This window comes from Ctenopharyngodon idella, chromosome 2, assembly GCF_019924925.1.
Source record: "Ctenopharyngodon idella isolate HZGC_01 chromosome 2, HZGC01, whole genome shotgun sequence".
Lineage (NCBI taxonomy): Eukaryota > Metazoa > Chordata > Actinopteri > Cypriniformes > Xenocyprididae > Ctenopharyngodon > Ctenopharyngodon idella.
Window position 1 is genome coordinate 31,811,261 of NC_067221.1, and position 13,307 is coordinate 31,824,567.

General features: G+C 36.1%; 2 protein-coding genes across 3 annotated transcripts in view; both read left to right on the forward strand.

Moving 5' to 3' along the window:
- Positions 1 to 1,924, forward strand: part of cacna1eb (calcium channel, voltage-dependent, R type, alpha 1E subunit b) — a 120,765-nt gene extending 118,841 nt beyond the window's left edge. For both annotated transcript variants that reach the window (XM_051876205.1, XM_051876213.1), the window contains one exon: positions 521 to 1,924. In XM_051876205.1, coding sequence (XP_051732165.1) covers positions 521 to 1,078 — 558 coding nt within the window. In that variant the 3' untranslated portion in view covers positions 1,079 to 1,924. The remainder of the gene's footprint in view (positions 1 to 520) is intronic.
- A 3,901-nt stretch (positions 1,925 to 5,825) lies between these two features.
- polr2d (RNA polymerase II subunit D) lies at positions 5,826 to 13,291 on the forward strand. The gene is made up of 4 exons (XM_051867860.1): positions 5,826 to 6,069; positions 6,403 to 6,583; positions 10,964 to 11,059; positions 13,044 to 13,291. Exons 1-4 carry the CDS (start codon positions 6,000 to 6,002, stop codon positions 13,120 to 13,122), a joined length of 426 nt encoding a protein of 141 aa, XP_051723820.1. The 5' UTR covers positions 5,826 to 5,999; the 3' UTR covers positions 13,123 to 13,291.
- The last annotated feature ends 16 nt before the right edge of the window (positions 13,292 to 13,307 follow it).

A 13,307-nucleotide genomic window follows, 5' to 3' on the forward strand; every position in this document is an offset into this window, starting at 1 on the left:
TGCTACGACCTACGCCTTCCTTATTCAACTTACGGAAAAAGCTTAACTGACGCGATGCCAGTTCCGTTTTTTTCGTAATTTGAATACAGAAGGTGGTCTGGCAGAAGCTAGATATTTTACTTCATAACTTGTTAAATATGGATATATTTTTTTACACAAATGTATCGCTTCACTTCAGAAGGCCTTTATTAACCCCTGGAGCCGTGTGGAATATGTTTATAATGGATGGATGTTGATGGAGACACTTTCTTCAGCTCATACTTGTTGATCCTCGCTCACTGCCATTATAAAGGTCGGATGCGTCAGGATATTTATTAATATTTATCCGATTGTGTTCATCAGAAAGAAGAAAGTCATATACACCTAGGATGGCTTGAGGGTGAGTAAAGCTTGGGGTCATTTTCATTTGAAAGTGAACTAATCCTTTAAGTTTGATTGTTCATCTTACAATATCTTAACTTAATATCTTAACATAAATTGGATTATAATCCTTAATACTTGACATCTGATTTCTCTTTAGGGAAACAGCTCAGAGAGCCCCGTTCCCTCCACCTCAGAGTCCAGCACGCCGAGTGGTAAACGTCGCCTGTCCCAGACCTCCACCTGCTCCCGCCCTCACATCTCCTACTCACCCTTAGTGTGCCATACACAACCTTCATCACAGGCTGATGATGACGACGATGACCCAACCGTCCAGCAGATGTTAGGATGCTGTAGTACTGCTTTATGGGATGACGGCGCTGAAGATCAGGAAGCGAGGGTGAGACAACAGGAAAGCACCCATTTCGAAGTGGGTGAATATCTGAGTTCATCTGCCCGCCGCTATCCTTCTGAATCCTTCCTTGCCCTACAAGAGGAGGAACACAGCCCCGATTCTTCCACCGCTATGGAAACTCTCACCTTTGAGGCAGCGGTGGCCACCAGCCTAGGCCGAGCAAACACGGTCAGCGCCTCGATGCGCACAAGGTCAAGGATAGGCTGGCAGGTGCCCAACGGACACTTCCGGAAGAGATTGGCACAAAGCGTATCTCTCGCTGGCGGTGAAACTCTCAGCGATGCAGAAGACGACAAATACTAGATCAGTTAGTAGAACAAAGACACAATAGGACAAATGCAGATTTCAAGGAGAACACTGAGGTGGATGCTGATCTTCACAATATTCAAGCAGTGTTTTATAGATATACAAATTAAATGTGTTCAATGAAATGAGGAATAGAATTTATATTCTCTAATTTCTCATCAGATAATGAGTTTGAAAAACAACCCTTGCATTTACATTTGAGGCCCAATTCAGGTATTAAGCGCTTTATTTACAGTTGGGGATAGTGAGTTGATGATTTAAAATGCTTCAACGTTTCTGTCATTTAATGTCTTTTTTTTTTCTACAAAATTCTGATTGTTTCTAATTTATCTCTGTGACACATTATTGAAATTTCTTAATAATGCAGATACTTTGTTTGAAGTTTACATTCAATTTCTAAATTGAATAGGCCAGTACAACTAAATGCAACATGACTTCCAAAGTTCAGTTCATTAAATGAAGTACTCCCTTTAATGAAACAATGTCAAAAATAAATGGGAAAAAAAAAATGTTTCTATAAAATATTGTTAAAACAAAACCACAAAAAGATTTTACAGCTGAGGCTTTAATTATTAAATGTTAAAATTTAGTTTAGCTGAATGTCTTGTAAAGGGGTTTACGAATATAAATTATAAGAAATGGGAAAGGTATCACAGTTAAAGCTGATGTCACAATCAATTCAGGAAATGTTTTTAAAAACAAAAGATTTCTTCTCTGAAAATATGTAATATTTAATCATTCTTTAAGGCTTCTTGGAATTTGGATTTTTGTTACTGAATTTGAATGGATAAGCATCCTGAAAACTTTATGTTTAAACTAATAAAATATTGTCTTTTTACCCTGTTTTTGTTTTCTGCTGTTTTTGATTCTTGATATCTTATCTCTTATTTGAGTTTTCTGCAAATTAACCTCTTGCTATTACTTTTTTCCCCAAAACAAGGTTATCCCTTTTGCAAAATTGCATTACTAGTTGATTACTCTATTTTACTTTTAGAACAAATCATAAATTACCAATATAGCAGATGCCAAATTGTCACTGGCATGTCATCAAATATAACTTTATTTTTGAAACTTCTTCATATATATATATTTCTGTATGAATGTATTTTTCAACAACTGGCAAACCTAATTTTGTTGTGTAAGTCTTGATGGGGACACTATATTTGCACATTTTAGAGAGCAAAGAAAACTGAAAGACTTGAAAGAGTCATCATTGCTTATCTCATTGCACAAGCCAATGATGAGCTAACATCTGGCAACTGATGATCTTGTGCAACTTTTTTCTTCAGAGAGTTCAATTAATGTGCCCCTATATGCTATTCTAAAGGTTCCTAATTTTTGTCTCCTACACTAGGTTTACATGCATGTAAGATACAGAAAAAAAAAAAAAAAAGAAAAAAAATTGTAATTAACTCATATACATTGCGACATTAGCTCTTTTCTCACAGTGTCTGAAACAGTTCGATCAAGGATTAGGTCTCTCTATGCCCCTCCTTTCCGAGAGCCTGCTCTGATTAGTCAGATGGCCCAGTCTGTTGTGATTGGTCAACCGCTTAAAGCATGCGTCAGAAACCAAACACCCATTACCATATCTGAATTTCAGCTCCTGAGCTTTCTCAGCACTTGATATACACGAACAGTAATGATAGCGTCATTGTTTGCAGGGAGCCACTGAAGACCATAGGCTGGAATTATGCAAATTTGTTACAAACCTACATAGGTTCAAGCAGGAAATAAGACTGGAATTACTGACAACTCGTTTTAGGCAGAATCACTTTTTTTTTTTGGTAGACAGTAACTATTTATCATGCGCTTTGAGCTTTGAAACTTTGCAGACCTTTTACATTACATGAAAAGTAATATCTGAAAAAGCATAATAGGGGCACTTTAAATGTTCATGTCATATTTATTTTTAAAAATCTAGAATTTAACACAAAACATTCCATACAACAACAAAAAAGTCAATAGGTTTAAGTCTCAAAATGGCTTTATCAGATCATCTACTTTTCATTTGTCTTAACCAATCATGCGGTCATATCTAATAGTAAATTAATCTTTCGATGCAGTGGTATAAGCAGGATTGTATGGGTCCCAGTGCAGACACACAAGATGAGCAATGTCCCCAGTTTACAAGAACAAAAAGAAAATAACTGTAGTTTTGAGTTTACACTCGCAACCAAACATGGTACTCTCATAAACGTAAAACGTAAAAGTTCAATGTCTTTGTGCCTCATTAAAAGATTATATCCCAGATATATCATGTTTTTATTTATTCTAAAATCTTATTGCTAAATTAAGAGATAAATGAATGGTATAAATTATGCCACTGACCCAATTTTACCATTAAGAACTGGCAACCACCTCCTTTCATTGTGTGTAGATTTTGCAGGGAAACACTACTAACACTATTTCCATGTCAACCCTCTTACAATGCAAGTAAATCCCTCGCATATGCAACCAAATTTTACGCTAAGCTACTAAAAACATTTCTTTAATCAGCCAGTGGCTATTAAACTGTCAGATTTCACACACCTGTGATTGAATTAGAGGCAAAGATTATTTTTAGCGCAGATATAGTCTGCATCCGAAAGCTTAAAATTGCTTCCTTCAGAGTATGCATTCCAAGGTAGGAAGGCATCAAGGCATGTCCATCAAGTGTTAGTGTAATATTTGCTTGCGGATGTTCTCGGGGCTTTATCCTGAAATAACTTTAGGAATATAGAAATAAAACCCTGGGACACTGAAGAGTTCTTCTTTTAGCATCTCTCTCTCTCTCTCCTTTCCTTCCACTCTCTTCTTTCCATACCCCCGTCATAATAAAATCCTCACAACAACATCCACTTTAACACAGAACAGATACTGCTGAATTAACATTCAAATATTCAAATATAACATCAGCTTTCATCTTTTAACAATGTGCTAAACTTTTACCTCTTACACTAGCTTCACTTCCTGTCTTCTGATTCATTTAATCGATTTTTGAAGGCAGCATAGATGTATCCTTCGGTGCCTATGATATCCCACAATCCTGTGCATTCCATTTCATGACAGTTGAGCTAAAAAATAAAGATGGTGTCTGATGATGTTGGTGGTCAGTCTATTGACATGTTAAAGCTGTGACTTCAACATTGTATAAAATATAAAAAAACAAAAAACAAATAAAACTTCTAGGACTATGTCCTACTATGAGATCCACAATGAGCAGGAAATAGTAAGTGGTCCTCAGAGTTAAAGATGGCTGTGACATTGCCTGATTTATTCAGAATTATAAAAAATCCTGACGGTGTTGACACAAAGTGAAGACACAACTTTGATAGCCATTTTTTATGGAAAATATAATTCAAGACTTACTTTTTGTATTGTTTGATATATTACAGATAGGCCTTCATTAACACCCGGAGCCGTGTGGATATCAAAATCTCCTCCTCTATTCACTGCCATTATAAAGCTTGGAAGAGCCAGGACATTATTTAATATAGCTAACTATAGAAGAAAGTCATATACACCTATAGGATGGCTTGAGGGTGAGTAAATCATGGGGGAATTTTCATTTTTGGGTGAACTAACCCTTTAAGGCGTGATTTCCCCTTGATTTAAGGGTGTTGCATATAGGCCTGCAGTGCTTAGATTAAGCCAGGATTAGGCCTTAGTTCAATTAGGACATTTAAGTGGCATTTATAAGTGTGCCTTTAAAAAAAACCATTAATGTGCATATTTTAAGATATGCCAGTGCAAGTTTCTTTCAGTTAAGACAGCTCAAACATGCATTTTAGTCTGGACCTAGGCGAACCGGGGGATAAAGTCTTTGATATAATCCCTTAAACAGTTCTCTAAGGGAAACCGCTAAGTGTTTCATGACAATGACCCAGGTTTTGCTGTTATAAAATTCTGTTGTTGCCATGGATATGTTATTTGTTAATACAGTTAAGTATGCTGTAATTTGATCAATGTTTATGTGAATAAACGGTTAAATTAAAATGTTTATCATATTAGGGCCCAGTTTCACAGACAAGGTTTAGCCTAAGCCAGGGTTAGGCCTTAGTTCAATTAGGATATTTAAGTATCTTTTATAAACCTACACTTGAAAAAAACATTACAGGTGTGCATCTTGAGACAAAACAATGGCAGTGACGTATTTTAAGATATGTCAGTACAAGCTGCTTTCAGTTAAAACAGCTCAAACATGCATTTTAGTCTAGGACTAGCATAAGCCTTGTCTGTGAAACCGGAGGAAAGTGGCTGATCATGTCTCGTTATAAGACTTGGATTGAACCTGCTCGCTCTGTGTAAGGTTGCTCTATACAAATGGGCACGGGCATCTTTCTACTCCAGAAAACAACGGAAAGCATACAAAACTATGGAGGCATGGCCTAGTAGCTACTTTTTTTTTTTTTTTTTTTTTAGTGGTTGCATAAGTAAACTTCTGACAAAGTGGTCACTGCACACACAAGCATTTTCCGACTCGAATCCTCCCGACTGCAGACGCAGGATTAAGCCATTTTTTCTGTGTTTTTCAGTTAATTTCTTGCATTTTCCCCCCTGATAAACAACAACTTTTGGTACATGATAAAAGCTCCTTGTGGTTTCTCAGTTTGATCGATTAGAGCAACTATAAATAACACAAGACATGGGCATTTCATAGTGCTTCCCTATGTAGAAAATCACTTCCTGCCCTCCATCTGCATCACGCGTCACCCCGTGACGTCATGCGCAAACAACCTATATGTTACAAAATACGTTAGGTGGCAGTAATGTTCCTAGTAGTGAACAGCCATTAACAACAAGAAGAAGATAACCGGAAGTAGAATGTGTTTCATAGAGCGGCGCTACAGACAGTGTGCGCTGTAGTTATGTGACTGTATGTACCATACAGTGAAGATTTACTCATATTCATAGTATCTTCATTAGTTATTGTATAATGGCGGCAGGAGGAGCGACGCATGTGGGGGATGTGGAGGAGGACGCGTCTCAGCTCATGTTTCCTAAAGGTGAGAGTTATACAAAACAAACGAATCACGGACAATCAGCGCGTCAGTTGCACACATTAACGTTAGCTCTGTACTGTATGTTTCGTGTACTAAGACAATTCCATCTTATTATCTATCACACACCCTGCAGTGCTTTCTCCAAAATGTGAGGAAATTGATATATTATCATTACATTACCTTGTGTTTTGTTAGAGACTGTCAGGTTGCGTGTTATTTTCTTTTTTGTTGGATTTCACTTAACTCACTTGGTTAAGTGTAGTTTTGCGTCTTGTTTTCAGAATGCAGAGGTGTGTTGTTCATTTCAGAAGCTGACCGATGTTTCATTTGTCTCAGAGTTTGAGAACGCAGAGACACTGCTGAACTCTGAGGTTCACATGTTGCTGGAGCATCGCAAGCAGCAGAATGAAAGCGCGGAGGATGAGCAGGAGCTGTCGGAAGTCTTCATGAAGACCCTCAACTACACCGCCAGATTCAGCCGTTTCAAGAACAGAGAGACGATCGCCAGTGTGCGCAGGTCAGCATGCTTTACACAAGCTGTCTAGAACACACAGTACACTAATCACAGAGACGCAGACAGCAAGAACATCTTTTCAGATATAAACTCGAAATTCTGAGGGGGGAAAAGTCTAAATTGTGAGATAGAGTGTCACTTACCTTTATTGTTTTATTTATTGTTATCCCTTTTTTTATTTTTATAGTCTAAGTAATCCAGTCAGCTGATTGTTATGCAAAAGAAACCTCTTCAGGGTGATACAAGACCCCACTATGTAATTATCTTATGCTTATTATGCGGCTACTTTCAACATAAGTAAATAATTGAAAACAGAATATTAATCTGACATGTTTCATTACCTCAAAATGACCTGCTTGTGCCCGGTCTGTTATTAGTTGTAGCTGTTGTTGTGGTGGAATAACAGACCACTAGATGGTGTGATTTGAAGAATCAGAATTGAGTATTGCAGCAGGGAGCCATGTAAAAATATAAAAGGATGATGCATGGTTCTGCAGTAAGCATGGACAAATTTGTGAAAGGACTGCCAGTGTCAGGTAAATGTGCGACAAATTCCTAACACTAAACTGATGCCTTGTTATATTTCTGGCACAACTAACTTCTGACACAAAGGACAAATGGATTTATAACGTTCTCTATGATGTGTCCAGTGTAGACAACCTCAAGACAAGAAAATATGGCATATCTCGCCCTTGGAAACAGCGGGTAATTAAGAGAGACCACAGTGCGTGCCTCAAAATATTAACTTCAGATAGTATGAAGCCGAACAAGTTAAGACGCCAATTAAGCCTCCTTCAGACTGTCAGTCCAAATGTGATTATGCATTTTACCGACTGAAATCCGATGATCAGTTTGAACGGCAAAGAATCATATGAAATGTGATTTTTTTTTTTTTTTTTTTTTTTTTTATACAAACCATTTCAAGCTACTTTCATGTGTGGTTTGAAATCCTATTCAAATCGAATTTCTGGAAATCTGTTCCATTCTGACTGCTCTGATCAGATTTTGCATGGTTTATGTAACTTTGGCTATGTTTACACTGTCAGTCCAAAACCAATTATTTTCATCTGCTCACCAAGGCTGCATTTATTTAATTAAAAATACAGTAAAAACAGTAATATTGTGAAATATTATTACAATTTAAAATAAATGTTTTTTATTTGAACTTTTTTTTAAATGTAATTTATTCCTGTGTTGGCAAAGCTGAATTTTCAGCATCATTACTCCAGTCTTCAGAATCAAACAATCCTTCAGAAATCATTCTAATATGCTTATTTGCTGCTCAAGAAACATTTATTGTGTACAATTGTACAAAATATTTGTGTACAAAATATATTTTTTTCAGGAATCTTTGATGAATAGAAAGTTCAAAAGAACAGCGTTTATTTGAAATATAATCTTTTGTAACATTATAAATGTCTTTAGTGTTACTTTTGATCAATTTAATTCATCCTTGCTGAATAAAAGTATTAATTTCTTTTCAAAAAAATAAAAATAAATATTCTTACTGACCCCAAACTTTTGAACGGTAGTGTATAATGTTACAAAAGCTTTGTATTTCAGATAAATGCTGTTCTTTTGAACTTTCTATTCATCAAGGAATCCTGAAAAAAAATACACAACCGTTTTCAACATTGATAATAATAAATGTTTCTTGAGCAGCAAATCGGCATATTAGAATGATTTCTGAAGGATCATGTGACACTGAAGACTGGAGTAATGGTACTGAAAATTAAGCTTTACCATCACAGGAATAAATAGAAAACAGTTATTATAAATTGTAATAATATTTCACAATATTACTGTTTTTACTGCATTTTTAATTAAGTTAATGCAGCCTTGGTGAGCGGACAAGACTACTTTTAAAAACATCTTACCGATCCCAAACTTTTGAGCGGTAGTGTATATATATATATATATATATATATATATATATATATATAAAATATTTCTTAAATATATACATGTATGTGTGTGCACTGTGCATATATATATATATATATATATATCAGTGGCGTGCAGTGGTGTTCTGAAATGAGGCAAATTTTTTATTTATTTATGAATCAATGTAAATTCATGTGCATTACTCTTAACGTTGACACATCTTCCTTGTTAAATGAACATTACTTTACATTACATCAAAAAAGAATAAAAGAAACCAAATACAATTCTATTTTGTAATTTTACATTAACAATGTATTGTAATAAATGTTCTATTTATCAAAACCAAGTCAATCTCATCAAGTTAGTGTTTTAAGCATTTCTACATTCATTCCAAAATAACTAAAGGCAATAATAATTTAAACAATATATTTTATTTGTGTATTGATGTTTTTCTTTTTAATAGTCAACTTAGGCTATTTTGGATCGTCAGTCATGCTCCGTAAACACCGTCTGTCACAGACACTAATTGTTTTTTGTTTTTTTTATTTCACCAAGCTGAACAAACCCGAGCAGTCATCGTGTTTTAGGTCCATTTCAAGTTTGATTTTGACGTGACATAAAGCGGTGATATCTAACTGGGTGATCTGTTTTCTTTTCAATTAGTCTTCCAATTGACGCCATCATTTGTTCATTCAAACTGACGCGCGGAACGTGCACGTCAACAAGAGGCGGGATTTATCGCACAAACCAATCATATCCAGTCATAGCGCGATGGAGACCTTGCCTTCTCTCACGTGACTTTCCCCCATTCATTCTCAATTACCCCCCACAAAACCCACCGCACGCCGGGGGTCTTATGGTTTTCTATGAGTGGAAAGGGAGGCATGACTCCTGCTGTAACTTTACCTGCGGGTGTCGCTTGTTGGCCAGTGTTCCTTAAGAAATACGAGTGACGTGGACTCTTTTTAATGTCATAATTTGTAATATTTGTGTTGTTTTATATGTAATATGGATTATTTTCGCATCTTATTTTTTTTATTTATTTTTTTTTGAGGAGGCACTGCCTCCCTTGCCTCCTCGAAGGAAACGCCCCTGACATATATATATATATATATATATATATATATATATATATATATATATATATATGAAAAAAGTATTAGCTTAAAGTATTCGCTATATATATATATATATATATATATATATATATATATTAGGGCTGCACAATTAATCGAATTTCTAATCACGATTACGGATGCCACGATTTTGTAATTGTTCAAAGGCGCGATTACAAGGAAAAATATCCACTTACATTATCCTGCGTGTTTAAGAGGTGTGTTTAGAGCATGTTACGTTGCGAGAGGTGAATCATGACTACTTCAGAATGTAAAAAGGTCTAGCCCAGCACAAAAGGAGCTACCAGTGACGTAGGTGTACGCCGATATGTCGAACGCACGCGAAACACCAGCACCCGCCATTTTTAAAAAGCTGTGTCCACAGCCTATATATGCTCCACAAACTAACTCTACAAACATGAAAAACAGTGATAGGACCTCTCAACCTTGCGCTAAGGAGAAATTCCAGCACAACTTTGAGCAAACCAAGCAAAACATGATTATGTATTTCTGCTAAACTAGCGGCATTGGGCATCAACCAACCACACGGCAAAAGCTAATACTTTTTTCATAACGTTTTAGACAGGACTGTTAAACAGATCTTAAACTAATGAAGACGGAGAATGCAAGCACTGTGTGCTCAGGATCTGTCTGAACTGATATCAGTGCCGTCAAAATAAAAGTCCGCCGCGCCGTCAAAATAAAAGTAACAACAACAAGCGCAGTTGGTCACTTCAGGCCCTAGGGGAACATTAGTTCTCGGGGAACCACACTGGTGGCTAGTTCCTATATATACGTTCCAAGAACAACTTGATGCAAAAGCCCCTATTATTATACCATGCATATGTTGAATTACTATTATATATTAATAATTAATATTAATATATATAACAAACTTCTATTTTGGATGTGATTAATTGTCTGACAGCACTATTTTAGTGTCTTTGATGTTTTGTTTGTGTGTGTGAATGACACCATGTGCACCTTCCATATAATAGTATTTACATCAGCTTGTTGAAAAGCTACTTGAGATTAACTTTACTTCATCAAATGACTTGCTCTTTACTCTCTGTGTTTTAAGGTGGTTGTCAGTATATTATAAAGGTAAAAACAGATATTAGTAATATATTAGTAATTTGGCCCAGATGCTTTTTTTTTTTTTTTTTTTTTTTTTTTTTTTATACTGTAAATTTTATTTATTTATTTATTTTTTTTACACAGTGAGGTAATGGGGTGTGTGTATTTTTCCCAAAATCTTAAGATAAACTGAATGGAATGTTTCTGAGATTTAGATTATTATTATTATTTTTTTTTTTCTCCTTGTATAATTTTACTGTAATTTAGTGAATATTACATTGCTGTTAACTGTGGCCTTGTTTTACAGCTTGCTTCTGCAGAAGAAGCTTCACAAGTTTGAGTTGGCAAGTTTAGCAAATCTGTGTCCCGAGGCTGCAGAGGAGGCCAAAGCCCTCATCCCAAGGTTGGTCATTATAATGTGGAGAATTGCTTAGTTTGAACAATCTCATGCCTGTCTTATACACAAAACTGTTATATCAAAACAGTTATTTACACTGTTGGGCCACAGTAAAAATGTTGGCAGAGCAAATAAAAATCTGAACTACTGGCCCAGCTGGGCCAACAGAAATCATTATTATCGGACCTTAAAGTGCTTCTTAAAGTGCACCTTCAATGTATTGTGTGATAAAGCTGTTTGTGAATGTAAAATGTCTGCAAAGTTTCAAAGATCAAAGTGCAGATAAATGGAGTTGCGATTCTAAACTGCCTGAAACGAGTAGTCAGTAATTCCAGTCTTACTTCCTGCTCGAAACTATGTAGGTTTGTAACAAATTTGCATAATGTCAGCCTATGGTCTTCAGTTGTGAACATTGTCTACTTTGACCCTCGAACAGTGTAGTGGTAGCTAAGACTGGAAGAGTTTGGTTCTTGTTGTTCATGTCGAGAATACACTGTTTTCTGCTGCCTAAGCAAATCCACTTTGATACACTTCCAAAGGATGAGACTATTATGATAAAACCCTTATTGTTCGTATCACTGTTTATCGAGTGCTGAGGAAGATCTGGAGCTAAAATTCAGATATGGTAATGGGCGTTTGGTTTCCGACACGCACTGTAACCAGTTACAACAGAATAGACTATCTGACCAATCAGAGCAGACCAGTCACAACAGACTGGGCCATCTGACCAATCAAATCAGAGCAGACCAATCACAACAGACTGGGCCATCTGACCAATCAAATCATAGTAGATCAGTCACAACAGACTGGGCCATCTGACCAGTCAGAGCAGAGGCTCTCGGAAAGAAGGGGTTTAGAGACTGATGCTGCATCCCAATTCGCCTACTTATACTATGCCCTAAAAGTATGTACTGTTTTTGTGAAGGAAAAGTACATACTTTTGAGTGTGTAGCAGAGTATGCAAGCTTTGGGACATACTACTTCGTCATAATTGCTTTAACAGACACTCCATCGCTTAGTTACGAGCAACCTGTAGCTGTTAAACTGCCCTGTCAATCATCTTGTCACAGTTTGTCACAGTTAAAATCCTCCACATTCAATTTAATTTAATTTTCTACTGTTTTGGAGATCTGTTTTGGCATGTTGATCTGCCAGTCATGGGTCTTTGTTATAAAAGTTCACAATGCTGTTGCAGATGAAATATAATGTGTATAACATTTAATAAATCTCTTTTCGTCAGGTTAGATACTGATTATTAATCACTCAAACCACTTTATCTTAACCGCTCTGCTTAACCATCGGACCTGCACATCTGTCATGTTTGTAGTTTTTTTTTTTTTTTTTTTTTACACTTTTTATACGTGTTTGTAGTTCTAATTGAATCCTCATCCACAGCGCAATGGGTTGTGGGCAATATTAGCCGTTAGAGTGTGCACAGATCTGCACTTTGGATTCTAACCAGAAAAAGTAGACCATCCAGGTATCTTTGGAATACTCATTTCAATGTACTATGATTTGGTACACTTTGGTACACTAATTCTAATTTCGAATACTATTTAGGACGGATAGTATGTGAATTGGGACGCAGCAAATCTTTTATCAAACCGTTTCAGACACAGTGAGAAAAGAGGTGATGCTGCAATTTATATTATGAGGAAATTACAGTGTTTTTTTGATATTGAATGCATATAAACCTATTGTAGGAGACCTTTCTAATAGCATAGAAGGGGCACTTTAAGAAACCTGATCAGCAGGAGTTACATTGCGGCACTTGTAGAATTAAATTGAACCTTGATCCTAGATCCCTTAAACACTAATTGGCTCTTTAAACTATAGGCTTATCTGTAAGATTATATTTCTTAGAGAACATTTGCACACCGATGTCACTGATGCGTTTAACTGAACATCACAATCACAAATCTAACTCGCTGCTTTTGATGTTCATTTACTTTATTCATTTGATGTGTTGTGTTTTTTTTTTTCTTTCTAGCTTGGAAGGCCGGTTTGAGGATGAGGAGTTACAACAAATCCTGGATGACATTCAGACAAAACGCAGCTTCCAGTATTGAGCTGCCAACTCTCATTCAGTCAGAATGATGTTCACTTTGCTTTCTCTAATGGCTCTTTAGAGCATCAGTTTCCCTGTCCTTTGTATGTCTTTATATATTGCCACCATTGTTCAATTCTGTAGTTGCTTAATGTGCTATTGTTTCGAAAAATAAAGTGTTTTTGATAAAATTCACAGTGTATCTTA